Source organism: Pleurodeles waltl, chromosome 8 (assembly GCF_031143425.1).
Source record: "Pleurodeles waltl isolate 20211129_DDA chromosome 8, aPleWal1.hap1.20221129, whole genome shotgun sequence".
Classification (NCBI taxonomy): domain Eukaryota; kingdom Metazoa; phylum Chordata; class Amphibia; order Caudata; family Salamandridae; genus Pleurodeles; species Pleurodeles waltl.
In genome coordinates this window covers 699,228,497-699,256,233 of record NC_090447.1, presented here as the reverse complement: position 1 = coordinate 699,256,233, position 27,737 = coordinate 699,228,497, and the positions used below count along the sequence as shown (strand labels likewise).

Below are 27,737 nucleotides of genomic sequence, written 5' to 3'. Positions count from 1 at the left end.
TGGCAATTTCCAGGGATTGCATAAATTTGTAGTCTGCTATTCAAGTCTGGCATCCCTATTGAGAAGAGACGTGCTCTGTAAAACAAAGTGTTTGATTACCTGTTCAAATGATGGGATTGAGATCCAGACGAATAGTGATGACGAAGAGGAGCAAGCCCCAGAATTAGAATATGAAACTACAAATGAGGAGTACCCTTTGATTGAATTCTTCCCGATGTTCACAGTGAAAGAGCTTTGGGCCAGATGTACGTAGAAAGCAATTTGCGACTTGCAAATTGCGAGTCCCTGCAACTCGCAATTTGCAAGTCGCAAATTGCTATGCAGTACGGTGTCTCAGACACCGACTGCAACTCGCAATGGGGTCGCAATGACCCACCTCATGAATATTCATGAGGTGGGTCGCAAATTGCGGCCCCATTTCGAGTATAGGCACTCGCTAACATGGAGGCCTGCTGTCGTCAGCAGGCCTCCATGTTAGCGACCTGCTTGTCAATAAAGCAGTTTTTTTTTTTTTAAATGTAGCCCGTTTTCCCTAAGGGAAAACGAGCTGCATTTCAAAAAAATCCGAAACCTTTAGTTTCGGTTTTTTTCAGGGCAGGGAGTGGTCCCTCGGACCACTCCCTGCCCTGAAAAAATATTTTGGGGTCCAGTCCCAAACTGGAAGGGGTCCCATGGGGACCCCTTCCAATTTGCGATTGGGTTACCATCCACTTGAAGTGGATGGTAACTGCGATGCCATTTGCGACCGCATGTGCGGTCGCAAATGGTATTGCATCCCAATGCGACTCGCAAATAGGAAGGGAACACCCCTTCCTATTTGCGAGTCTGAAATGCATTTTGCGAGTCGGTAACGACTCGCAAAATGCATTTCTGCATTGGGATACGCGTTTTGCGACTCGCAAACGGCAGATTTTGCCGTTTGCGAGTCGCAAAACGTTTCGTACATCTAGCCCTTTATCCTGATTTGCAGGGAACAGTTAAGGAGAAAGTCTGGGATCTGACAGGAAAGGAAGTAGGGTTGATTAAGGGGGTTGAGCCAGTTAAAGTTACTGTGAAGCCGAATTGAGTTTTTCCTCAACTTCCCCAGTACCATATGCCGCAAGATGTCCTTATGAAAGTAAGTCAGATAACTGCAGACTGTGAGATGCAAGGGGTTCTGAAAGAAGTATTGAGCAGTCATTCACCAATAATGGGTTTCAAAAAGCCCAGCGGGAAGGTTCAAATTGTTCAGGATTTGAGAAAAAGAAACAAGATTGTGGTCAAATGTTGTCCTGTGGTTCCAAATCCAGCTGTGATAATGTTCCAGATTCCATGTGATGCCGAGTGGTTTATACTGTCATCGATTTGTCACAAGCATTATTTTCTGTGCCTCTTCATGAGGATAATCAATTTCACTTTAGTTTCAAATTCCTGGATTGAGTCTATTGCTGGTGCAGAATTCCTCAAGGGTTTTCATACTCACCCTCCATATTTAATCAGATCTTGAAAAGGAATTTGGAATCGTTGGAATTGCCTTTCCAATCAAGCTTAGTACAGTACATTGATGACTTGCTGATTGCGTCCAAGACAAGGGACGAGTGCCAGTATGATACAATTGCCCTGTTGAACCATTTGGGAAAGAATGGTCACACAGTGTCTCCGCTTAAATTGCATTACTGCCAGAAAGTAGTGAAATACTTGGGTCACCATATTGAGAAGGGTTCAAGGAAGATATCCAGAGAAAGGATCACAACCATATTGCAGATAAGTCCCCCGACTACACAGAGAGATGTCAGATGTTTTTAGGGATGGTAGGCTATTGTCGCCAATGGATCCCAAATTTTTCTGTCATTTCATGACCATTGCAGAAGTTGACTCATAAGGAAGTCACTGATCCCATAGTTTTAGACCAGGATGAGAAATTGAAAATGAGGAAGATGTTGAACATGATTGTCTTGATGTAACTCAGTGGTTCTCAAACTGTGGTCCGGGGAACCCTTGGGGTCTGCGAAGCCTTCTCAGGGGGTCCGCAAGAGCTTGGAAAATTAAAAAATCTTACCAAATATTGACAAATTAGGTCCCCAGCTTCCAGTAATGACTCAGGTGGGGGTCCCCAGATTCCAATGATGATTCAGTGGGGGTCCCTAGGTTCCATCAATGTTAAAGTGGGGGTCCAAAGAAATCAAAAGGTTGGGAACCACTGATGTAACTGATTTGTGCACAAAACCGAGAACTGACATTAGAGATACCCGATTGAAAGAAAATGACCAAATTATCTTTGTTGATGGTTCTTGTCTGCGAGACAATACAGTGACACTAAGAGCAAGATATGCTGTGTGCACAATTAATGGTACCTTGGAAGCTTCTTGGCTTAGATGAGTGTATTCTGCCAAGGCAGCGGAACTGGTAGCCCTTACTAGACTGTGCCATGTTTCGGCTCAGTTGAAAGTTACCATCTATACTGATAGCCAATATGGATTCGGAATGGTCCATGACTTTGGCCAGTTATGGGCACAGAGAGGTTTCCTGACCTTTTCTGGGTGACCAGTAAAAAATGGTGAGAGAATTAAAGAATTGTTACATGCTATTCAAATGCCTGAAAAGATTGCAGTGGTGAAATGTAGTGCACATCTGAAGTCGCAGGACTTTGTGTCATTGGGAAATGGATATGCTGATCAAGTTGCAAGGTTTTGCGCATTGAACTGTATATCATTCAAAGACAAATGGGAACTGTTACCTGAAGAAGATGGAACTTGTACAAGCTATGCATTGAAAATAATTGATACGCTGGAAGAATTGAAAAAGCTGCAGAATCATGTTGACAGGGAGGAAAAGCGCTTATGGAGCAAAATGAAATGTGTGCAAAGACAAGATGAATTGTGGGTTTCCGAAGAGGGTCAGTTGGTTTTACCAAATAGTCTGTTATCTTAAAGGGCGAGGTATTAACATGGTCAGGCTCACCTTGGAAGGGATTCATTGATTAATTTGTTCAAACATGATTGGTTCAACCCAAAGTTTAGACAAGTTGCTGAAGCAGTTTGCCATTGATGTGTAATTTGCCAACAACGAAATGCAGGGAAAGGAACAGTGGTTAATTTGAGCCACATTGGAAGAGCGGGAGGTCCATTCTGCAGAATGCAGATGGATTTTATTGAGATGCCTGTGTGTGGAAGTTTTAGATATGTGTTGGTGATTGTCTGCATCTTTAGTCACTTGATTGAAGCTTACCCTACACAAAGAAATTATAGTCTCACAGTAGCGAAATTACTACTTAGGGAACTGATACCGCATTTCTGATTTCTGATCTCTTTAGAATCAGATAGGGGAAGTCACTTCAACAATGAAGTAATTAAATTACTGTGTGCAGCACTGAACATTGAGCAGAAATTGCATTGTAGTTACCGCCCTGAAGCATCAGGTCTAGTGGAACAGATGAATGGTATCTTGAAGTCAAGAGTTGCAAAGATGTGTGCATCCAAGAATTTGAAATGGCCTGACGCATTGCCTTTAGTACTGATGTCAATGAGAAACACACCTGACATGAAGACAGGATTGTCACTGCATGAGATCCTCATGGGCAGAGCAATGAGGTTGCTAGTGGTGCTTGCAAATGCAGTTGTCAACATTACAGATGATATGGTGTTGGATTACTGCAAAGGTTTGGCTGATGAGGTTCTCTATTTTTCTCAGCAGGTGGAAGTCACCACACTGCCACCGATCCATGACCCACGGCGCAACCTGAGAGCCGGAGACTGGGTTGTGGTCCGAAAACACATGAGAAAGATGTGTTTGGAGCCTCGTTTGAAGGGACCCTATCAGGTAGTATTGACAAATACCACTGCTGTGAAGTGTGCTGGAATTCCGAACTGGATTCATGCAAGCCACATGAAGAAAGTAGCATGTCCACTGGATCATGAAAAATCATTATTTAGAGTACTAACAACAGCGAGACAAGTCTCAGGGCCAGAAGAAGAACAAAGGGGAACTGAGACTGGATCTGAGCCAGTCGAGGACGGTTCAGTCACCCCATGAGAGACAAGGGAGGAGGCCTCCAGGAGGGTGACGGAGAGCCTATCTCAATTGAGACAACTGGAGAGCCTAGTCAGAGGAGGGCTTTCCAAGAAGCAGATGATCTTGAGAGACAAACAGAGCAATTGCCAGACCCAGAAGGGGAAGGAGTTGAGGTGGATCAGAATAACTGTGATCTGACTCCTCCTGAACAGGTTGCAGGTCCGTCAAGAGAAAACACCACAGAACAAGGAGAAGGTTTAAGTTCAACTCTGAAGAGAACACTGACAAAAGGTCCTCTGAAAGGAGATAAGTGGCCGGAGTCACAAGTGGAAAGAGGGAAAGAAGTGGTTGTTGAACCAACAATCGAAGAAGAAGTAGATACCACAAGGAGAGAAGATCTAAGTGAAGGAGAGCTGAATGGTGATCAAAAATTGAAAAGAAAGAGAATAGCAAGTCAAAGATACACAGGTCCTGAATGGGCATATGCAACTACGAAAGAATGGCAGCAAGAGTTTATGGGGGTCATTCTGACATTGGCGGGTGGCAGAGGCCGCCCGCCAAAGTCCCGCCGTCAGAATACCGCTGCGCGGTCAAAAGACCGCCGCGGTAATTCTGAGTTTCCCGCTGGGCTGGCGGGCGACCGCCAGAAGGCCGCCCGCCAGCCCAGCGGGAAACCCCCTTCCATGAGGATGCCGGCTCCGAATGGAGCCGGCGGAGTGGAAGGGGTGCGACGGGTGCAGTTGCACCCGTTGCGATTTTCAGTGTCTGCTTGGCAGACACTGAAAATCTTGGTGGGGCCCTGTTAGGGGGCCCCACGACACCCGTTACCGCCAGCCAGGTTCTGGCGGTCAAAACCGCCAGAACCAGGCTGGCGGTAAGGGGGTCGGAATCCCCATGGCGGCGCTGCCTGCAGCGCCGCCATGGAGGATTCCCTAGGGCGGCGGGAAACCGGCGGGACACCGCCGGTTTCCCGTTTCTGACCGCGGCTGTACCGCCGCGGTCAGAATGCCCATGGATGCACCGCCAGCCTGTTGTCAAAATTCAAAGGGGAAACAAAATTATGAAGAGATTGAATTGAAAGAAATGTAGCTGATGAAAAATGTGTGAGTAATAGTTAGTGTGATTACATATTTAGTCATCAGACGAGGGATTGCTAGTACAGGTGTAATAATAAAAATTATTAATGAGCGTTTATGTATTTTGAATAATAAGTTTATGTAGAAAATAAAACAACATAGGAAAATAATGCATGCATGTGAAAATGTGATTACGAAAAATTTACACCAATGTTAATGAAATGTACTAATCAATTACTTAATACTTATGAAATGTTGAATATATGTTTGACTAATGCAATAATATGTCATGTTGAGGGTTATGAATTAAGCTTTAGCTTTATTAATTGTAGGCCTCAATTTAGCAAGTGTCATGGCCTACTTGCCAGGCCTCATGTAAAAGCTGTATTTCTTAGCGTTTAATAAAATAGCTGACCAAGACAGAATAAACTGTGAATTTCTAGGGTACTGTCTAAATGTGCTCATGACGGAAGCCTTCCATTAGAACCAACTGTTAGAAGATGATGTTCTAACTAATGCAACATTTTATATGTTATGTGTGTGAGACTAACTTTGCCAGGACAAGAACAATGAGGATACTGACTAGAGTAGAACCTGCACCAATATTGTTACCTGACAAGCCGGATGATGAGGACATTGCAAGACAAACCAATCAACTACATGTGAACGGAGAAATATTAGAATTCATAGATTTGGGATATTAGTTTTATTGGGCAGAGTGCGAAAATATGAATAACTGACCAATAGGGATTTGGGGGGTAGTTTTAACAGTTTTGACTTAACAAAAGTACAGCGAGAGAAGATATCCATTCCATTCCATACAGACATTCTGCCCTTACATTTTGCCTTTATTGCATCTTGACGAGAGGCACTTAACTTTAATGCTTAGAGACTCTCACCCATATTTATACTTTTTTAGCGCCGCATTTGCGTCGTTTTTTGACGGAAAATCGGCGCAAACTTTCAAAATACCATTGTATTTTGTAAGTTTGTGCTGATTTTCCGTCAAAAAACGACGCAAATGCGACGCTAAAAAAGTATAACTATGGGCCTCTGTATCTTCTGAACTTTGATACTGAAGCCTGATACCTTGCTGATCGACTGATGTCCTGAGGATGAAGACTGACTCTGCTTTGCTTATCCGTACTGAGGATAGGTCTAGCCTAAACTGTTATTATTATTATGCATATTTGCTTTTTCTTTCTAGGTACCAACTGCACTGTTTTGATAGAGCCATAGTTAGATGTTTATTCAAATTTGTGTTTCTAAATTGTTTTGTATTAAGCCCAACATGTTGATTCTAATCTGGTGTTAGTTAAGGATCCTCACTAATGAGATTATAATAACAGGGACTAATGTTTGATGAATTCCTCTGCTAAACTTCATGTACCTTATCACATTGACGCAGTTGACTTTGCTATTGATTTGCACCATAACCTTAGAATGTGTTGTTACACAAACTTTGATTAGATTACGTTTCTTCCACAGCTTTGGACAGCCAGTGTTGTTTCTGTATGTGTTTAATTTGATATTGAGATTAATTTACATGACCTTAGCATTGTTAATGTAGGGAAAAAAACATTCTAAACTTTTACTAAATGTATGGTTATTCATGACTGAAAGGTCATGGTGTGTGACAATTACTGACTCCATTGATTATTGATTTTTTTGATTACTGATTATTGTGTATTGATTATTGATTATGTACTGGAGCTATGGTAAGAACTTCTTAATTGCGAGTCAAAAGGTTCATCGACCCATTCGCGTCCCCTTGTAAGTTTACCTATTAAGGTCAGATGCACTAACACCACCATATGTGTGTTTTTTTTCATTTTAGACCTATACTGCAACAAGGTCTGACGTTCCTCTTGTGTATCTTCTAATGCACCGGTTTGACTTTGTTCTGTACCATTTTTGTGTCACATCCTTTCTGGATAAATTACAGTTGCCTTTATGCTCATTTATCTTGTTCTATGTAGTTACAACCTTATCAATTTTCTTGAGTGTTGTCTCATCAATAGTTTTGTTGCTGTCATATTCATGAGCTTTCTCAGTAAAATTTGAATGAATTAGAAACTTCAAATGTGAATCATGTAGTAAGATAGCTTAGGAATCATAACCATTGACATTAGAAAACTCATTAAACTACAGTATGTCCCTAAATGATAAAAATTCAAACACAATTGGCATCAAAAGATGTTCTTGCTTACGGGCTGAATCAACTTAATCAAGATGACTGCCTTACACCAAAGCCTAATTAATTAAATGAGGTACACTACTAGTTTATGTGGCCTGGCAAAAAGTGATGGTTGAGCTGTAAGAATCTTGGAAAAAGATTGGACAAAATGTATACAGCTACCCCTCTAAACCATCTAAAGAGACTCATGGAACTGGATTGGGTCAGTGACACAGATGACAGCCTTCTAGAAGCAATGTCAGGACAAAGCGGTTTGAAGGGCTTACAATTTAAAGTCAGACACACAAAATAATGTGGGAAAATGTGTTATAGGGTCCTAAATAGATGCATTCAAATTTATTTATAATATTATTGTAAATTTTTTGAAAATGTCTCAGTTTCATAATCCATTTGGGGGACTTGAAATGACAGAAGTTAGCTCAATCTGGCAAAGAAAATGCATCATTAAAAAAAGAAATTTGATGCAGGAGTTGGAGCTGAAGTCCCTTTATCAAAATCCAGGACCAATTCAATCTGCCATGTAGAGGTACATTTTTCAACTATTTAAAACTGAGGAAATGGATGTTCACTATCAGAGACAAGTAAGGGTTTGTAAGAAGTCCCATGAACCTAGATGACTTATGTTAAAAAGAAAACAGATATCCTAAGCATATAAAAGTCTGTTTCATGAAGAAATGCTTTTTATGGTAATTCGAAAGAATGGTTATATGCTAGATTGGAACTCGTAGATGCAAAGTTATGTCAAAGCTGTGAGAAAATGCATAGTTTAATTCAGAAATCTGACATGTGGTGTACCACTTTTATGCTATTTAGATTATATTATATGATGGTTATGATTCAGGGGGGTTGCAAGAGTCACCAAGAGAGGGAACTACATTTCCCTACCAGCAACAGGACCCCAGGAGGTGGTCCCTGCAACAAGAAGCACTTGGCATCCTGAAAGCTCTATATAGCGCAATTTGTGTCCCGCTGTGCTGGGGGTTGCAGGAGTCACTAAGAGTGGGAACTACATTTCCCTAGCAGTAACAGGACCCCAAGAGGTGGTCCCTGCAACGAGAAGCACCAGGCATTCAGAACGCGCTTTATAGCATGATTCATGTCCAGCTGGGGGTTGCAATTGTCACCAACGGTGGGAATTACATTTCCCTCCCAGCAAAAGGGCCCCAGGAGGCAGTACCTGCATCAAGAAGCACCTGGTATCCTGAAAGCACTGTATAGCGTGATTCGTGTCCTGCTGCTTGGAATGCACGTGGGCTGTGGCCGGGCAAAGCCTGGGCCAAAGGCAGGCCCATCCATGCTAATCAGAGCCCGGAGGAGGCTGGGCTGGGCCACCCATCTAACATCTATGCAGGTCTCATGAGGTACTTTTGTTGTTTATTTGTTTGACTGCATCCTCTCTTTTAGCTCTTTAGTGGCATTGGACATGGTCAAACATTTGGGAAGAAGGCTTCAGCTTGTTTTTTAAAATTCTTGAGTGGTTTATTTACTATTTTCTTGATATGTGGAAAGGAAGGCTGCGGAGGGTGGGAAGGGCTTGGCAAAAAGAAAACTCGCTAATAACTTAAAAATGCAGCAGACAATTGCGTTCTTGAAAGAATTTTAGTTGAATGCGAGGAGCTACTTACACTGCCTTTAGATACCTCTCCTCCTTCTTTCCCGAGTTTACCCATTTCTACAAATCGCTTGAGAAAACGCAAGAAAATCCCAAATCTGTTTACAAAAACAGGCTAAGCGGGGACACAAGACAGCCAGAGAAGCTAGAGTGGAATTAGCTCCATCTCAATCCCCATCTGTTCCTGATCATTCGATGCAGGCTATTAGCGCTGATGTTTTCCCATGTAGCAACCGCTTTGCTCTGTTAAGGGATTTGTTGGATGAGCAGGACCAGCCCACGAATCAGGCTTCTTCTGCTATGACATCTGCCACAAATCTTTCTCCCCTTCACGAAGAATCACAGTATATTCTCTTTTACAAGGTTTGAAGACTGAAATTAGAGAGCTAAAGTCCATGGTAATGTCTTTGACTTCCAGTTTAAAGCAGCTGTTAGTTTGTAAAGGGAGGACCACAATGCGCTTTGTGCATTCTGCAGGTTTAAGCACTAACAGTTCACATATTTCCCTATCCAGACCAGCTATGCTGCCCTTGAATACGTTTTTTTTCCTCCTCCTAGGAGTTCTGTTACTATCTATCCTGTTTATTGCCTTGTTCAACCTCCTGTCACGCAGAGACCCGAAGTTAACCGTCAGGGTCTTAATGCCATTGATTCCCATCCTAGGAGGTTACCAGGTGGCCAAGTTGTCACAGATTGCCGCTTGCCTCCCAGGCACATCCACGCAGGTGCAGTCAAGCATGCACTGTACTCAAGTAACAGTGGGACAAACGTTTTCAACATTGTTATAGTGGTCAATGTCCCCAAGCTAACTATTGCATCATGTAATAAAGGAGAAGAATTTATTAAAAACAAAGTGATGCATTGGATATTTCACGTTATAGGCTGTTTTTCAGACATTCATGATGACATAGTTGTGGCTTCTAGGATAACAGGCCCTCACTCACACTACAATATGATTGAATTAACTCTAAGGAATAGGGATATGGTGGACAATCTGGTGGCCCTTGACACTAGAGCATGTCCTTTGACACATTCAAGTATCCAATTTAAGTATCCAAGGCTTTTCTATCATTCTGAGGCGCGGCCCCTTTCTTGCATAGGGAGTTGCTCTTCACACTAAAGTGACAACCACTGACTTGGAGAGATGGTTGATTCTCCTCTTCATCCTTCTCTTTCCCTTCCATTGACTTCTATCCATTTTCGTGTGGCTATTGCTGGCCGCGGTCCTTTCACTCCACATAGTCTGTGTGTACCTGAATCTTGGCCGGTGTTTAGCTCCAATCTTTCATCCTAAGCTGTCCCTGTTCTGTATGATTTTGTTAGCTTTGACTGTTTCTTACCAAACAATACCTTGAAGGCAGAAGCTACTCAGGCCATGCCCTTGCCCTTGCCCTTGCCCTTGCCCATGCCATTAATGGCATCACAACATGCTGGGTCTCTCTTTGTTTCTTGGAATGTGCCAAGCCTGAAGTCTAAGGTTTCTCTTCCTCATTGTACACAATTTCTGGATGATTATGACATCTGTCCCTTCCAAGAGACGTGGGTCTTGGACGGGATGTAAAGGTCAGGATATCTTAATTTTTTTGTATTCCCGCGTTCCCTAGTTAGAGGGGTAGGCCATCGGGAGGCTTAACTACTTGAAGCAAAACATTGTTAAACTGTCTTATTCGTCAGTTAATCATCGACTCTCCCGATATCTTGGTCATATGAATTTAGGCCCGATTCAGGAAAAATCATTGTTAATGTTTACTTAAGAGGAGTCAGAGGGGGTATGGTATCTTGTACTCTTCTTACATTTGAAAGCTTTCTTAGGCAGTGTTCACAGCATTTCCATGTTTATGTAGCTGGTGACTTTAATATCACCTTCGCGCCTTTTGATTTGGATGACCTCTATATTACTCATGAAGAGGACACTTTGTGGGCTGTCCCTTCTTTGGATATTCCTCCCATTTACTGGTGGTCACAGGTACCTGTCCAACTAAAAGCTTTAGCCATCAAGGGCCCTTAATGGAAGGACAAAGTCTGATCTGAAATGATGTCATACGTATAATAAAGTTGATCACATAAGCATAATAGATTATTGTTCAGTCAATCTAAGATTGTGGTCCACTGTGATCAACATGGTGGTAGTAGAGAGGTTGAGAGTGATCACAATTCACGCTCTGTGTGCATGCAAACATTATGTAGCAAGTCTCAGGTCCTTCTACCGTCACCAGTGACATAATTTTGACCATTGATAAACGCCTCCTAAACTTGGCACCAGGGGACTGGCTGTCCTGATATACTGGATGTAGTGAATGCTGACCTTAAATCTTTATTATGCGCCTAAAGAAGGATCATATTACCATTAATGGCCAGTTGAAAACATTACATACTAATTTCTTCAGGAGGGCAGCAGCAAACTTTTTCACCAACAAAAAACTGGGAAGTATTAGAACTAGAGGGAAACATTCTTGGTTCACTAAGGAATGTCCCACATTAAACTCATTGTTGGTCAAAGCAATTAAATCCAAGAACACAGTTCTAATTCTCTCACTTACAAAATCCTACAAAGCGACTATCCTCAAGGCCAAGAAAAATTTGGACCAACAGAGATGGAGAGCGCTAATGGACACATCTTCTGCCAAAGATTGCTTTAAATTTTGGTAATTGGTTTACTGTGGCCCTGCCACAAGCGCCCTGGATGTCACAACAAACATTGCCCCTGCAGATCGGGTTGGTTATTTTAGTTGTCTATTTTCCGCTGATCCCATTAGTTTGGTCCAGAAGCACTGTTCAGTGTTTTCCCTTTGGCTCAGTCTTCCTTTAACCCAAATGTCTGTACATTGTGACGTTGTTCAATCACTTGATGCTGTGAAGCGTTGTAGGGCCTCTGGCCCGGATGGCATCCCGGCTGACTTGTTTTTAACTGACAGGCCCACCTACATTCTTGTAATGGCTAATGCAATAGCAGTACGAGCCCCAATCCCAGATACCTGGCAGGACGCTATTGTTTCACCAATACATAAAAAGGTGACAGGTCCCTACCAAGCAATTATAGACCTAACAGCCTATTAGTTTGCCTGCAGAAAGTTTTCTTCCGATGTGTCCTGGGTAAAAGTCAGTACTGAATGTCTGATCATGACATCATTAGTCCACTAAAAGGTGGATTTCACAGGGAAATTTCCAATATAGATCAAGTGTTCCGGTTTTTGCACCTATATCAGAGAATGGTCAAAATTGGCAAGGGCAATGTTAACGAAGCCTTTGTTGACTTAAAGTCAGCATTTGACTTAGTCCCTCAAGCTTGTCTATGAAAGGTTCTTTCGGTCATGGCAATGCCCACCATATTCTCTCACTGCTCGTACGATTACATAAGGGCAACTATGCCAGTTGACAGATAAGATACCTGTATCTAGGGCAGTGCACCAAGGCTGTGTGCTGGCACCCACCTTGTTTTTGTTATTTATCAACGATATAGCTCCGTTCCTGACTCAGGTAGAGACAGACACCCCACTCTTGGAGAAAACTAAAGTTCTGATCCTTTTATTTGTGGACAACACTCTATTGAGCTCCATGACACTGAGGAGACTGCAAAAAGTCCTAGTACGCTTGATGAGTTTTGTCTCACTCGTGGCTTGGAGATCAACATATCGAAAACTAAACTAATGTCATTTAATCCCCAAAAATCATTCAAAGGGAATGTTATCCTGAAAGGAACTCCTCTCGCATTTGTGAACTCTTTTACTTACTTAGGTATAATGATCTCGGAAACATGACCTGGGAGACGCACATAATTGAGGCATCCATTAAACAAATGCTGATCACGGGTGACTTAATCAAGGAAAAAACCTCTTCATACACAAAACCAATTTGACCAGCCCTCCAGATATATGATGCTAAGGCTGTGGGTTCCGCCCTTTATGGTGCAGAACTGTGGGGGGTTTCTAACATTGAGGAGTTATCCAAAGTAGAAAACTATTTTTTGAGAAACTTATTTTTTTTTCCTTCGAGTACCACGCTATTTCCACTTTTTATGGATTTGGGTACCACTCCTGATTTAGCTCATTATGCAGGAGCCCTCCAGGTTATCATAAAAGCTGACCCCTTTAGCAAAGTTCCCTGGTTCAGGACCATTAAACATATGTTATATTCACTCAGGTTGCATAAGCTGTGGGATCACACAGAGGCTGTTAAATTTCCATCTCAGGACGATCTAAAAAGTGTTTTTGGATGTCTGTAGATACTGATAAATTTCAAAGAGCTGTTTGCTCTAAGTTATCCTGTGATTTTATTGATTTTAAATGTGAGAGCAATTATGAGATATACTGAGGTCAAATTCTGGCACCTAAGGACAGAAAACTTTGCTTTCAGTTTTGAGTAGGTGCCCTACCGTTAAGATCCCTCGCTTCTAAATGGTCGAAAGGAGGAGCAATTGTATGTCCATCTTGTAACCTCCATAACCAGAGTATATCTCATCTCTAGTTTGCTTGTCCAGTTTATGCATTGACCCATACAAAGTAGCTTACCCCAGCATTTAGACGTTTAGGTGTTCACAGCCATTCAGTTTCCCTTTGCTTTCTTAGCACGGAAACTCACCCTGTTTTAGCCATCTCTGTTGCCAAGTTTTGTGGTGCCATGTGGCTCCTTAGGAGAAAAATCCTCCTCTCATTAGAAAAGCCTAGTGTTGCTGGGTAGATTAATTGCTGCAACTTTGATTATTCATGTACTGTTGTTTATATTGTTCTTAATTAAAAGTATTAGCCGCACTATTTGCGAAGCATTGATTACATGGTGTGTGATTTGCCCATAGGCGATACTCATGATTTTAACAATTGAACATGTTTTACTGCTTGAATTGGATTTAATGTTTATATTTATTCTTCATTGTTTGCTCTTTGTTTGTACTTTTATGGCCCTGGAGGCCGAAATAAAGTTTTTAAAGAAAGATTCAGCTATGGTTCCCTGCAATTACTTCTAAATGTCATTGCTGCAAAATGGAAACTAGAACATAGGAACATAAGTTTACCGGGTGTTCGAGACTTAAAGATTTTTTGGATTTGAATCCAGAATCAATGTTTTCTCTTAGTAAAAAAGCATATGGTGATAGAATAGACAACCACTTTAAATGGGCTTCCATCTAATTATACACCCAGCTGTAAATATGGGGGCAATGTTTTGTATTTAGGTGACCTAGTAGCTAGAAAACTTTTTCCCAAGAAGTAGGATGATAGCAGACCCTGAAGCCAGGCAAATGGAAAAGTATATTGAAAGAATTAGTGAAGTGGGAAAGAGTTTATTATATACGAAGAGGGGTTTTAATGAAGAAAGAGAAACTTTAGGGGTGCTATCTTGAGGAAATCTCCAACTAGTAGAATTAGATTATAGAACCTGATTTTAAGGCAGAGAGGCACTGTAATAAAGATCGACTTTCTTGGCGTAGGGACAATCGTTGGTGCGCATTTACACCTAAGTATGGACTTTATAAAATGTAATAGCTATTGAGTGACAATAATTATATAAGATGCTAAGCAAAGATATGAGTCGAGTAATTTATCTAGCAAATTTGCAAACATGATATGTAATAGAATGCAGTTTTAGCATTGTCTTAAATTATGGCATGATGGGTTTTTATAAATTTGTATATCTGTATCTCGAATGCCCCAAAAAAGCTGTCCATATAAACAACCACATATAAAACAATGCTATTTGAAAGTCTAAGGAATTCTTTAGGCTTGAAAACCAATATTAATTTGTTCTGAACTTTCAGACTTTTATGCCAGGCACGTTGTAAGGACCTGATTCACAAAGATTTTGCAGTAACTTACTCTTGCTGTACTCTTGCATTCCAATTTTAAGCCTGGAGTACTCTTAGCTTACTCATGAAATTCATGTATGTCACACATACTCATAAGTCAACTTTTATGAATTGGGCCCTTTGCAAGTAGAAACATCTGCCACCACTGCTAAATTAAAAATGAATTTGTAGAAGTAAAAAGAACACGCCAATAAACATTTTGGTACTTCATTTAGGGTCTGCTTGAGATGCCCAGGGAAACCAGTTTTGCGAATGTTTCATGTAAATACAATAGAAAAAATGTCAAATACATTCCTACTCTGCGTGATGGCACCCAAATAAATGTTTAAAAAAAGATTTCATTTGGGATAGGGGAAGACGGATGTTGCATAAATATAACCACTGCTGTTACAGATGTCAGTTTGGATCAATCCTGAGGCATGCCTCACCAGGCCTATCTTATGAGACTGCTTGTCATTGAACTATGTGACTTGGAACCCCTGTATACAATATATCAAAACAACGTACTCCCTATTTGGTATCCAAGAAATATTCAACAACCCTGATATAATTAATTCTTCTACTAAAGAATCTGTTTACCACCTATTTGTTAACCCTTTTGATAATATTAGAACCTCCAGAGAAATTATGTAAATCAACGGTAAGAGCTCACTTTAGTATTTTAAATCCTGTGCTGCTCAAACCTTATTTACCCTTTGTGACTAATCTGCAACATAGGTTTTGTTATGTATTAAAGTTTAGTGCAACCATTTTTGATATTTGTAATGTTATTGATGTTTACTTGTTTTGAGCACTGATGGTTGTTTCTAATGTGCTGATTATTTATTTATTTGTATTTAGTATTGCTGTTTGAACCAAATAAAGTACATATTGTATTGAATTTAATTGAATTGCATACGATTATATTCTATCTAAATTGCACAGTCCCTTTACTTACCTTTCACTGGACTATGCATCAACACATTTTGTTCCTTTCAATTGTAAGGCACTTGCTTAAGTGCTGAAAATATAGATGGCGCAGAGTACTAGTAGTGAGAACAGAGAATGTCAGACTGAGACTGGGTATGCTATGGGATTCTTCAGAGTAAACAGCACAGAGATATACTGGTTAGCCATGTTCAATTGAATCAATCATGAGGAGACAATGCAATAATGTTAAGTGCAAGTAGCACCCTTCCACCCCTATATGGATATGGTTGGACCCATTGCTATTGCCCTTTGTGGTGGGGATTGGTATGATTTCCAGAAGGGCACCAGACATGTCACTGTGACAGGAGCACAGGATAGTAAAAACCTAAACCTGTGTTTATTTTTTCTACAACTATCTCAACAACTAACTGAAAAGCTGTGCTACTTGTACCCCATATTCCGGCCTCCACCTTATTACAGACCACAGGAGCTGGAGAAACTCTAGATATTTTTTGGTTATGGTCTTTAATTCTAGGTTGTTTCATATTACTTGTTCAACACCAAGCGCCTGATTATGACCTTGGTGGATGGGATACTCCGTCACAAACATAACAGATATCCTGTCCGCCATAATATAAGTTCCATATTATATACGTTTGTGATGGAGTATCCCATCCGCCAATGTCATAATCGGGCCCTAATTATGCAACTTTCTATGTTCTATAACCCCCAGGTGTGTTTTGTGAGCATTCACTATAGTACATTGTTGGTGATATTTATTTATACATATATGTAATACAATAATTTGCACTTTACATGGATTGTATATTCTGTATTCATTTCATTTTTTCAACCTAAAATTACTGCAGTGGCTTGTAAACAAAGAAATCATTTGAGACCAATCGTCTAGGAATGAGAAGCAATTCATATTGTGGCTGGACAAACATGGGATCTGAAGAGGATTTTATCGTAGTAAAAGCTATTCAATAAACACCCAAATTACATTTGGATACTTAATAGCAAGGTCTGTATGGTAACCAGAAGCTGCACTATCAAATATTGTGGGACCAGCCCCTGTGTGTTGCTTAGCGAGGGAGTACAGCAAGCAAGCCTGACTATTACAAGGGGGTTTTGGGGAGTTTCTTCCTTCAAGAAAATTTGGGGATAACGGCAAAAATGGTGCACTCTACAACACATTTTTTATTATATATTCTATTGTATTACCTTTTAAATCTTAGTAAATGATGACCTTACAGTGAACCAGGATACAACAATCTTCCCTCACTATCACCCTCTAACAGTGCCTCTCATCTCTGCATAGCCTCTCTCTCACATGTTTTTCGTTTGCTATATAGCACCTCTCATACCAGTCCCGGGTGTTGAAGTTCTTTACATCACACACACACACACACACACATATAAAGACAATAAATCATACATGTGTAAATTAGTGTACAGAAAATGTATAGAAAATGTCAAATAAGACCAATGTAACTGCAAGGTGTAGGATTTACATGTTATCCATACTGGTAGGCATTTTTTAAGTGTTTGGTCTGGAGAAGCGCAGACTGAGGATTCAAAACATAGAGGCCCATATTTATACTTTTTGACGCTAAACTGCGCTAACGCAGTTTAGCGTCAAAAAATTTAGCGCCGTCTAACGCCATTCTGAAGCGCCATGCGGGCGCCGTATTTATGGAATGGCATTAGCCGGCGCTAGCAGACCGGCGCTGCCTGGTGTGCGTGGAAAAAAACCACGTAGACCAGGCAGCGCCGGCATTGGGGAAAATGGCGTTAGGGCGTCTTAAAATGGGGCAAGTCAGGTTGAGGCAAAAAAATCGCCTCAACCCGATTTGCGCCATTTTTTACGACGCCCAGACGCCATTTAAATGACTCCTGTCTTAGTAAAGACAGGAGTCATGCCCCCTTGCCCAATGGCCATGCCCAGGGGACTTATGTCCCCTGGGCATGGTCATTGGGCATAGTGGCATGTAGGGGGGCACAAATAAGGCCCCCCTATGCCACCCAAAAAAAAAAAAAAAAAAAAAATTATACTTACCTGAATGTCCCTGGGATGGGTCCCTCCATCCTTGGGTGTCCTCCTGGGGTGGGCAAGGGTGGCAGGGGGGGTCCCTGGGGGTAGGGGAGGGCACCTGTGGGCTCATTTTGAGCCCACAGGCCCCTTAACGCCTACCCTGACCCAGGCGTTAAAAAGTGGCGCAAATGCGGGGTTTTTTGCCCCGCCCACTCCCGGGCGTGATTTTTGCCCGGGAGTATAAATACGACGCATTTGCGTCGCCGTCATTTTTTTAGACGGGAACGCCTTCCTTGCATCTCATTAACGCAAGGAAGGCTTTCACGCAAAAAAATGACGCTATTTGCCCATACTTTGGCGCTAGACGCGTCTAACGCCAAAGTATAAATATGGTGTTAGTTTTGCGCCGAATTTGCGTCGAAAAAAATGACGCAAATTCGGCGCAAACGAAGTATAAATATGCCCCAGAGTATTTAGAGTTGGCATTACCAATAAGCATGTATTTTTACACAAACAAACTCTTTTTAGCAACATTAGGATAATGAAAGTGAAAACATAACTTTCTAATCATGCAGTTTCAATACAACAGGTCTTAGATAGCAGTTCATAGCTCACTGTGCTAGATTACAATTGTAACTTATGAACTTCACAGTAACAAATGGATCTCTGTGGCAAAACCAATAACCCACTGACCTAGGCACATAAAATTCAGTTTCACGACCTGTGTGGTATACATTCTTTCAGCAGTCATATTAATCCTGTGGGGTACCCTTAGGTGAGTCAAAACTGCCACTAGAAAAAACGCCCATCTCTCTTCGACAGGGACATTATTCACCAAAGATATCTTGATACTTATTGTTGCCTCAAACTGCTGGATTTACAAGCAATTCTGCAGTGGGTGCTTTTAATAACCATAACATATTTTAAACCACAGGGAGCCTGGAAACGAAAGTGAGTGCTGTATTGATTATGGTGGCCTGCTGATTTTGTTACTGGAGGCTAATATTGCAGCAAAGCTGCAAACTGTACCCCGAGTAACAAAACTGCCCCGCTCCACTTCCAGCCTCTCAGCGAAATGCATGATGCCCCATCCAGTTAGTCCGGCCTTGCATAAAAGTAGTCTAGTCATTACATTTCAAGCCAACAAGTTGCCTTGGAATTGTGCTGTCTTCCATATTGAAATGATGTTGCAATACACCAGTTGATTGTTGTTGCTGTTGCTTTTGAACTAGTAAGGAATTTTGAACTTTACATGGGAAGATTGGAAATTTCCCAGTCTTCGGTCTAGGATGTGCCTAACTAAGGACAACGTAGCTGTCCCAGATCACTTTGTATACAGTGTTACAACTCACATCCCCTGAATAGACTCTGAGAACCTCTGAATCCAATGTAATAGGATTAGAAGAGAATCCTCAAATGTAATTTGTAGTAAAATGTCTCTTCTTGCTTCATTTTAATTAGTGCAGATCCTGAGAACCATGTACTTGTGTAGTAATGTATACCATCCTTTGTCTAAGGTCTTATAAAAGGACATGCTTTTACTCTGCATAGTGAAAGCCCAGTTCCCAGTACTTATAAGGGAATTATATGCTGAATTTTCTCTTGAGCATTACTGAGTTCTTATATCTATATGCCTTGATGCTATGTTATGTACTCTGCTTTGATAATTCTTTCTCTAAACCTTTAAAACTTTGGCCCATGCCTGTCATTACTATTGAGAATGTTACAGCCTTATGTTCATGTGAAAGCTTAATTATAATAGCGATGGGTTCACTCAAGTAACACCAAAGTCAGTATAGAAACTACACCATTGGCACGCTCTGAGTAAGATAAGGAGAGACGAATTTGTGCATTGACGGGTGTAATGACAACAAGAAAGTGGTTGTGTTTAGCTAGAACACAGATGGGTTACCCTAATCTTGAATTGGAGTACAATCTTTTTATGATTCATAAAAAAAATGAAAACACACCTGATCATGGCCATTCATTCTCTTTTTGTGGCTGGAGGGACAAGGACTTGGAAGTAACTGGGGGGCATATTTACGAGAGGGCTGTGCCATGCTTGCACCACACAAGTTGGCAAATGCATGGTGCAAACCTCTAAGTCACATTTTTGAAGCCACACAAGGCCACTCTGCGTGTCTTTGAATGGGTCCAAAAATATGGACTGATGGAAGGCAGTGCAAATCGCTGTGTTTCATTACTCTGTGAAAAGGGAGGCTTTGCATGGGTATTTCCATGCAACTCCCATGGTTTTGTACATATTCACAGATTAAAAGGCCTTGTAAACCTGAGAATGCGCCAAAACCATTGTAACAATAAGAAATATCTGCAGCACACAAAGAAAGAGAAAGATACCTCTCAGGAGTGTTTTTGTGCAGGAAGGTGTCCTTTCCTGCACAAAACAATCCTGCATACAACACAGGTACCCTTTCACCATGGTGCAAGGGTGCCTCGGTTGGCACTAGGCTGCTAAAAAGGCACCAGTGCAGTAGGAAAGGACAGGAATGTGCTGTATTGGATTAATGCAGTGCATCCCTACCCATTCCCTGTGGTGCAGGGCAGCACAGCAAGGTGACTTGCTTCGTTGCCCTGCACCACTAAACTCAGAAATGTGCCCTTTAGTTCTCAGTGTGTGCTAGAAGAGGGTGGTTTGCTGATGCAGTGTAAAATGAGATAAATAAATATATCGTATTCAAGAAAGGGATAACCTACCATTAGCACTGCAAAATTTGTCGTGTGATTGCAAATACATCTCAGAAATCCATCATCAACTAAAATCTTTTCACAGCCTCTTGTGTCCCAGTCTCCTTCGCTATAATTCCAAAATACGCATGCAAAGTCTTGCAGGGAGAAACGTGTATTGTCCTAGAAAACATAAAGAGATTATCAGACTTACTGAGGTATATAATTGAACATTAAGTACACATTTTAACTGGCCTTACATTAAGCATATGACACAAACATAGAGAAATCATGTGAATAGAAAATGCCCTTCAGATAGCACAAGAATTTACTTAGTTTATTTTATTCCACAATATCTATTGTTAACTGCTCAGAAGGTTGTTTTGAGTTGTTTTGCAATAAGTTAATTCAGCTTCGATTCAGCCAAACAATTGAGTTCATTAAAGGTTAGACACTTAAAGATATTAAAAAATGCACTATCCTTGCATACCAAATCAAAGTCACGAAAGTGTGGAGTTTGTCAAAAACTCCGCTAAGCACCGTGAAGTGGAGCAGGTTTACCAGTGTAGGAGGCTGGCCTGGTTTGTAGTAGGTACCAAAGGTACTTACACCTTATTGGTGAAATGTAGTCAGTGTCTAGAAGCCAGGCTGTCTACGGGTAGCTGTAGCTCAGCAGCCAAGGCTTATCTTGGAGACGTGCAAAGTTCTTGCAATACCACTGTAGTCAGACAGTACTCACACACATGGAAGAAAATACTCAATGTTACAAAAATAAAGGTACTTTATTTTTAGTGACACAATGCCAAAAATACCTTAGAGACTATACTCCCTTAGGAGGTAATTAATATACACAACATATACACTAGAATTCAGAAATAGTTGTAAAAACAGTTAGAAAACAGTGCAAATAATGAAAATCACAATAGGTTGCAATGGGCCTAGAGTAAACACAAACCATATACACAAATAGTGGAATGCAAAAGTCAGTCTCCCACCTAGGCAAGTGTAGTGTGAAGAGGGGCACTGGGAGTGTAAGAAAACATCAAAGGTAACAATAGAACCCATCCCAGAGACCTGGAAAACAGGAGTAAATCACAGTAAGTTTCCTGAAACACACAAGAAGTTGTGATAGAAGATTATGTACTATAGACTGGTGAGATCCCACTTAAAGAGTACCATAAGTCAAGTTCAACACGTTATTTATTGTGAAATATAGGAATTTGAAGTGAGTTCGAGAGTAACAATTTCTTCTTTATATTAGTTCAGAATTTGGAGTGAGTTTGTGAGTAACAGTTTCTTCTTTAACACATATTAATTCAGCCAATGTTCATCGAAGAGTCAGCCAACACGTGTTTCGCCCGTTATTGCAGATATGCCAGAGCTTTCTCAAGGCTGTGAAAAATATATGTAAGAGAGTATAATGAGGCACAAAGTAGAGCAAATACTAACTAAAGGTGCTACCAAGAATGTGAATGGTATAGAAACAGACTGATAAACAGACCAACCATGCCTGTTGTGCTACCCAAATAGTGGGAAGCAGATGCTAATTAAAGGAAAAACTCTTAATAGAGTTCAGAGGCAAATAAGTATTACTGAAGCCCTCATTACTGGGATTATTAGTCTGAGAATGGTGGGAAAAGAGTGCATAATTACTATTAAAAAGGAAGAAGAAATAGTAGGTTAGACTGAAGATAATCCCTTTTGGAAAGAGTTGTGTAAAAAAGTGAATACTCAAAGGAGTGACACCATAAATTGATATGTAACTGGCAAGCCTACCTACCTTAAATGTTTTGGTATGCAATCGTATTGTACTTATTTTCACACATATTTATATTCCTTTATACTACATCTAGTCACCTTCTCAACTATTTCTATTTTTTACTAAAATCACGATTGTGCCAGCATGCTCTCACTTGCTTGCCAGTTACATATCAATTTATGGTGTCACTCCTTTAAGTATTCACTTTTTTACACAACTCTTTCCAAAAGGGATTATCTTCAGTCTAACCTACTATTTCTTCTTCCTTTTTAATAGTAATTATGCACTCTTTTCCCACCATTCTCAGACTAATAATCCCAGTAATGAGGGCTTCAGTAATACTTATTTGCCTCTGAACTCTATTAAGAGTTTTTCCTTTAATTAGCATCTTCTTCCCACTATTTGGGTAGCACAACAGGCATGGTTGGTCTGTTTATCAGTCTGTTTCTATACCATTCACATTCTTGGTAGCACCTTTAGTTAGTATTTGCTCTACTTTGTGCCTCATTATACTCTCTTACATATATTTTTCACAGCCTTGAGAAAGCCCTGGCGTATCTGCAATAAGGGGCGAAACACGTGTTGGCTGACTCTTCGATGAACATTGGCTGAATTAATATGTGTTAAAGAAGAAACTGTTACTCACAAACTCACTCCAAATTCTGAACTAATATAAAGAAGAAATTGTTACTCTCGAACTCACTTCAAATTCCTATATTTCACAATAAATAACGTGTTGAACTTGACTTATGGTACTCTTTAAGTGGTATCTCACCAGTCTATAGTACAGTATCTCTGCTTGAGGAGGGCTGGGGCCCAGGCCCTCCGGTGACAGGTTCCCCCAGCCTTATAAAACAGCATTTTTTACAGAAAGTTTTCCGTCTGGACCCCTGTGCTTCTCTTTTAAGCAACTTAGCTGTGATAGAAGATTATGCAAGAACCAGAAGACACTGCAAGACGCCAACGATGGATTCCCGGACCTGAAGACGTATGAAAGAAGAGGACCAAGTCCAAGAAGCACTGAAGAGTACAGGGAGAACATTAGTCCCTGCTAACCCGGATGAAGGTGGAAAAGAAGAACCACTGGTGAGAAGACAAAGTCAGTTATGCACCCAAGAAGACAGATGCGGGTTCCTGGTTAGTGCAGAAGATGTCACACGCTGGATGGATGAAGTCTGGTTTGTGTCACTGGATTCTGCCAATAAGCCTTGGCACATGCAAAGCTTGCGGTTAGCGGTAATGGTGCTTCCCGGGACCAGGAGGGACCTGGTGACCTCTATTTAGGAGGGGGAGACAAAGGGGGCTCTCAGCAACTCACAGAGCCCTCAGAAGACCAAGCAGCGGGCACATGAGACCTACAGCACGGGAACAAAGAAGGTGCAAATGGGGGCCCACGCAGCACGACACACAGGGATCCCACGCCGCCGGAGAACCACTCAGGAAGCTATGCGTCACAGGATGGAGTGCTTAGGACCTAAGCTCTGCTGTGCATGAAGAACTTCTTGAAAGGTCACACACAAGCCTTGGCAATTGCAAGTCACAAGGTGCACAGTGGTACTGTCTTGCGTGGGGAGGCAAGCCCTTACCTCCACCAAAGTTGGACGGCTGGACCTTGGAACAGCCAGGGTCCACCACCTGTGTAGCTGGATCTATGCTCGTCTCCAGGAGAGGGGACATACGCCACTGGTCGTCAGTGCAGAGAGGTGCCTGCTGAAACAGGGAAGTGACTCCGTCACTCCACGGGATATTCCTTTGGTTCTTCTGGTGCAGGCTGAAGACAGGCAGTCCTCGGAGGATGCACGACCTTGAAACAGTTGTAGTTGTTGGCAGGAGCTGAAGATACAGTGTTGCAGAAGGCGCCTTTGCTTTTTTGTTGCAGTTTGTAGAGTTCCTGGAGGGTTCAGCTGCAGTTCCGTTGGTAGAAGATGAAATAAAGGGTGTAGAGGATTCCTGCTGGAGTCTTGCAATCTGAATCTGAGGAAACACCCAGGAGAGAGACCCTAAATAGCCCTGAAGGGAGGATTGGTCAGCTACAGAGGTAAGCACCTACCAGGGGAGGGCTCTGGCGTCACCTGCTGGCACTGGCCACTCAGATGCTCCCAGAGTGCCCCACCACCTTGGAATCCAAAATAGCAAAACCCAGGAATACTCTGTAGGAGCTCTGGGCACCATCCCTGGGGTGGTGATGGACAGGGGAGTGGTCACTCCCCTTTCCTTTGTCCAGTTTCACGCCAGAGCAGGGGCTGGGGATCCCTGAACCAGTGTAGACTGGATTATGCAAGGAGCGCACCATCTGTGCCCTTCAAAGCATTTCCAGAGGCTCGGGGAGGCTACACCTCCCATGCCTGTAACACCTATTTCCAAAGGGAAATGGTGTAACACCCCACTCCCAAAGGAAATGCTTTGTTCTGCATTCCTGGGCTTGAGCTGCTCAAGCAACAGGAGGACAGAAACCTATTTGTGAGGTGGCAGCAGCTGGGGCTGCCTGGAAAACCTAAGAAGGCTGGTATGACAGTACTGGGGGTCCACTGTGGAGCCCTCAGAGTGCATGGAACTGTAAAACTAATACTAGAATCAGTATTGGGGTACAATTCCCAAGTGTTAGACACCTTACATGGCCATATTCAGAGTTACCATTGTGAAGGTGGACATAGGTATTGACCTATGTCCAGTGCATGTGTAAAATGGCGTCCCCGCACTCACAAAGTCAGGGAAAATGGTCCTGGATGACGTCGGGGCACCTCTGCTACTGCAGGGGTGTCCTTACAAGCAGGCACTTTGCACCCAGCCTTCAGGGTTGGAAGGCCTGACATATAGGTGACTTATAAGTGACCTGATGCAGTGTAAATGGCTGTGAAAGGGTGCATGCACCATTTCACACAGGTTGCAATGGCAGTCCTGTAGAAGCCTTTGCATGGGCTCCCTGTGGGTGGCAAAAGAAATGCTGTAGCCCATAGGGATCCCCTTGAACCCCAATGCCCTGGGTAACTAGATACCATATACTAGGGACTTATAAGGCGGTACGAGTATGCCAATTTGGGATGAAATACTGGGTTACCAGTACGTAGTGTTGGAGTGTGTCTTTTAAAATTAATATTAACATGAAAAGCTTGCAATATATTGTGTAATGAAGCTGCATAGAGAATGCGTTAACGTAGAAAATTAATGTACGCATTTAAAATGTGCCCACGGGGAGTGGCCATCAATGTATACGAAGACTAATGAAACTTATTAATGATGAACTAATTATGTACTTATGTTTGACTTTGTATTAGCATATCATAATTAGACCTATGTATTTGGGTTTGTTAACTAAATTACTAGGCCTTAGTTAGCGAGGGTTTGGGCCTAGCTGCCTGGTCTCATATTAAACTGTGTTTTTTTCTTAACATGCAATGTGCTGTCCTTCTGAAGGACACAAAACTGTACTTTTCCAGAAGCTAGAGATGTGTACGTAGCAGTAGTAAATTCTTTTTCATGGGACCCGACTTGCTCAAGGAGACATTCTTGCTGAATGCAACAGTGTAATTCGTAACAGGTGCAAGGCTGCCTGGAGTAGGAGAAAACAATGGGACTACTTACTGGAGCGTAAAGTGTAACTTTTCTTACCTGACATTCCAACCGATGAAGACGTTAATAACATGGGCCAATCAACGGCATGAGATCTGTGTTCTGTAGAAAATTCTAATGAGGTGTGTGAAGAATTATTGGACAGAGATAATGATGCACCAAATATTATCCAATGGGGAATTAAGGGCTAGGTCGACAGTTTTGATATAACCACATGACCCGAGGAGAAATCAGCCATTATTAGCCATTATTAGCTATTATTCGGACATTATTAGCCATTACTGGACATTCCACTTAAGCTATACTTTGCCATTGCTCTTTTGAGCCTTTGCTGTTTATTCTTCCTGATACTTTAACCATCCTCTATCTAAGTCCTTACTGATGCTTGCTTCTCCTCCATATGAGGGAAGAGTCTTATTCTTTAGCTAGGCATTATTAAGACTTTGCCCTGTCCTATCCTTGCTGATGGTGAATCGATTGATGTCCTGAGGACGAAGACTGATGCTGTTTGCTGATTCGTTGGAGGGGTAACTATCTGATAAAAATTGTAATTGTCTGTTTGCCTTTTCTTTCTAGGTACCAACTGCTGTTTTGATAGAGGCCATAGTTAGATGTTTTCCAAATTTGTGTTTGCTAAATTCTTTGCATGAAGCCCAACATGCCGATGCTAATTCGAGGTTAGTTAAGGTGCTCACTAAAGTCTGATGCAAATAGACAAATTACCGAGTTCTTGCTTTGTTGAATCTTGTACTCTGAGACTTTGCTAAACTGCTTCTTATTAATGATGTGTTAATGCTTAATGAATATTCTCTATGCGTTGATTAACTGTGCTCAAATTAAGTAGTTGAAGAGTTACTAATGAGATTGATTGCTAATGAGATTAACGGAGATGACTCCGATTGTAATCAATAGGGAATAAATATCCTAACACTTAACTAGATTTGCGTGGTTATTCATGGCCGAAAGGTCATGGTGATTTCATTATTGATTCCTATTAAATGTTATTGATTATCTTGTTAATTAGTTACTAAGAGATTGATTGGGTTATTGAGATATTGATTTTGTGATGCCAGAAAGATACCTCGTACTGGGAAGTCTCCGAACATGGTCAAAAGGTTCATCGGCCTAGGCGTGTCTCCTTGTAAGTTTACTTATCAAGGTTCTGATGCGCTATCAGTAGTGACAAATTTGGGAAAAGAGAGAGCATAAGCACTGGGGTCCTGGTTAGCAGGATCCTCAGTGACACAGTCATTTTTGAATGGTTAAATGGAGCTGCAAGATCCAAATGCAAAGAGAAAAACCATAAAACACTGGGAAACGTGAGAGTTCAGACTATGATGGGATGTTTTGCATGAAATGCATTTCTAATTGCTCCCCTGCCCCTCCCCATTAATTTATTGGGTTTTGTAGTATCCACTACGCAAACATGTCTTGGCACTGTGTTATACACTATAGCAAAGAGTGGAAAAGTTATGTCTGTAATAGACACGTTTTAAGTGCTTACCTAAAAATCATTTCACACATCATTACTCCAAGGCCCGCAGGAAGGGAATTTCAATGTTAAGGCACTATGTAAGCCAAAGCATTTGTTCACTAATGTTTCAATGGCAGAAACACTGAGGCCCATATTTATACTTTTTGACGCAAAACTGCGCCAACGCAGTTTTGCGTCAAAAAAATTAGCGCCGGCTAACGCCATTCTGAAGCGCCATGCGGGCGCTGTATTTATTGAATGACGTTAGCCGGCGTTAGCCGCCGGCGCCATCTGGTGTGCGTTAAAAAAAACGACGTACACCAGGCAGCGCCGGCGTAGGGGGATATGGGGCTTGGGCGTCAAGAAATGGGGCAAGTCAGGTTGAGGCAATTTTTTCGCCTCAACCCGATTAGCGCCATTCTTTTTCACTCCCAACCCCCATAGAAATGACTCCTGTCTTAGCAAAGACAGGAGTCATGCCCCCTTGCCCAATGGCCATGCCCAGGGGACTTATGTCCCCTGGGCATGGTCATTGGGCATAGTGGCATGTAGGGGGGCACAAATCAGGACCCCCTATGCCACAAAAAAAAAAAAAAAAAACACTCACCTGAACTTACCTTAATGTCCCTGGGA

At 41.7% G+C, this 27,737-nt stretch overlaps 1 protein-coding gene across 1 annotated transcript in view; it reads right to left on the bottom strand.

Annotated features, from left to right (window-relative positions):
• The window catches only part of ADGRG7 (adhesion G protein-coupled receptor G7), a 1,214,738-nt gene that overhangs the window by 399,071 nt on the left and 787,930 nt on the right, over window positions 1-27,737 (bottom strand). The window contains exon 10 of the mRNA XM_069204827.1: window positions 20,332-20,484. Within this exon, the coding sequence (XP_069060928.1) occupies window positions 20,332-20,484 (153 nt within the window). The remainder of the gene's footprint in view (window positions 1-20,331; window positions 20,485-27,737) is intronic.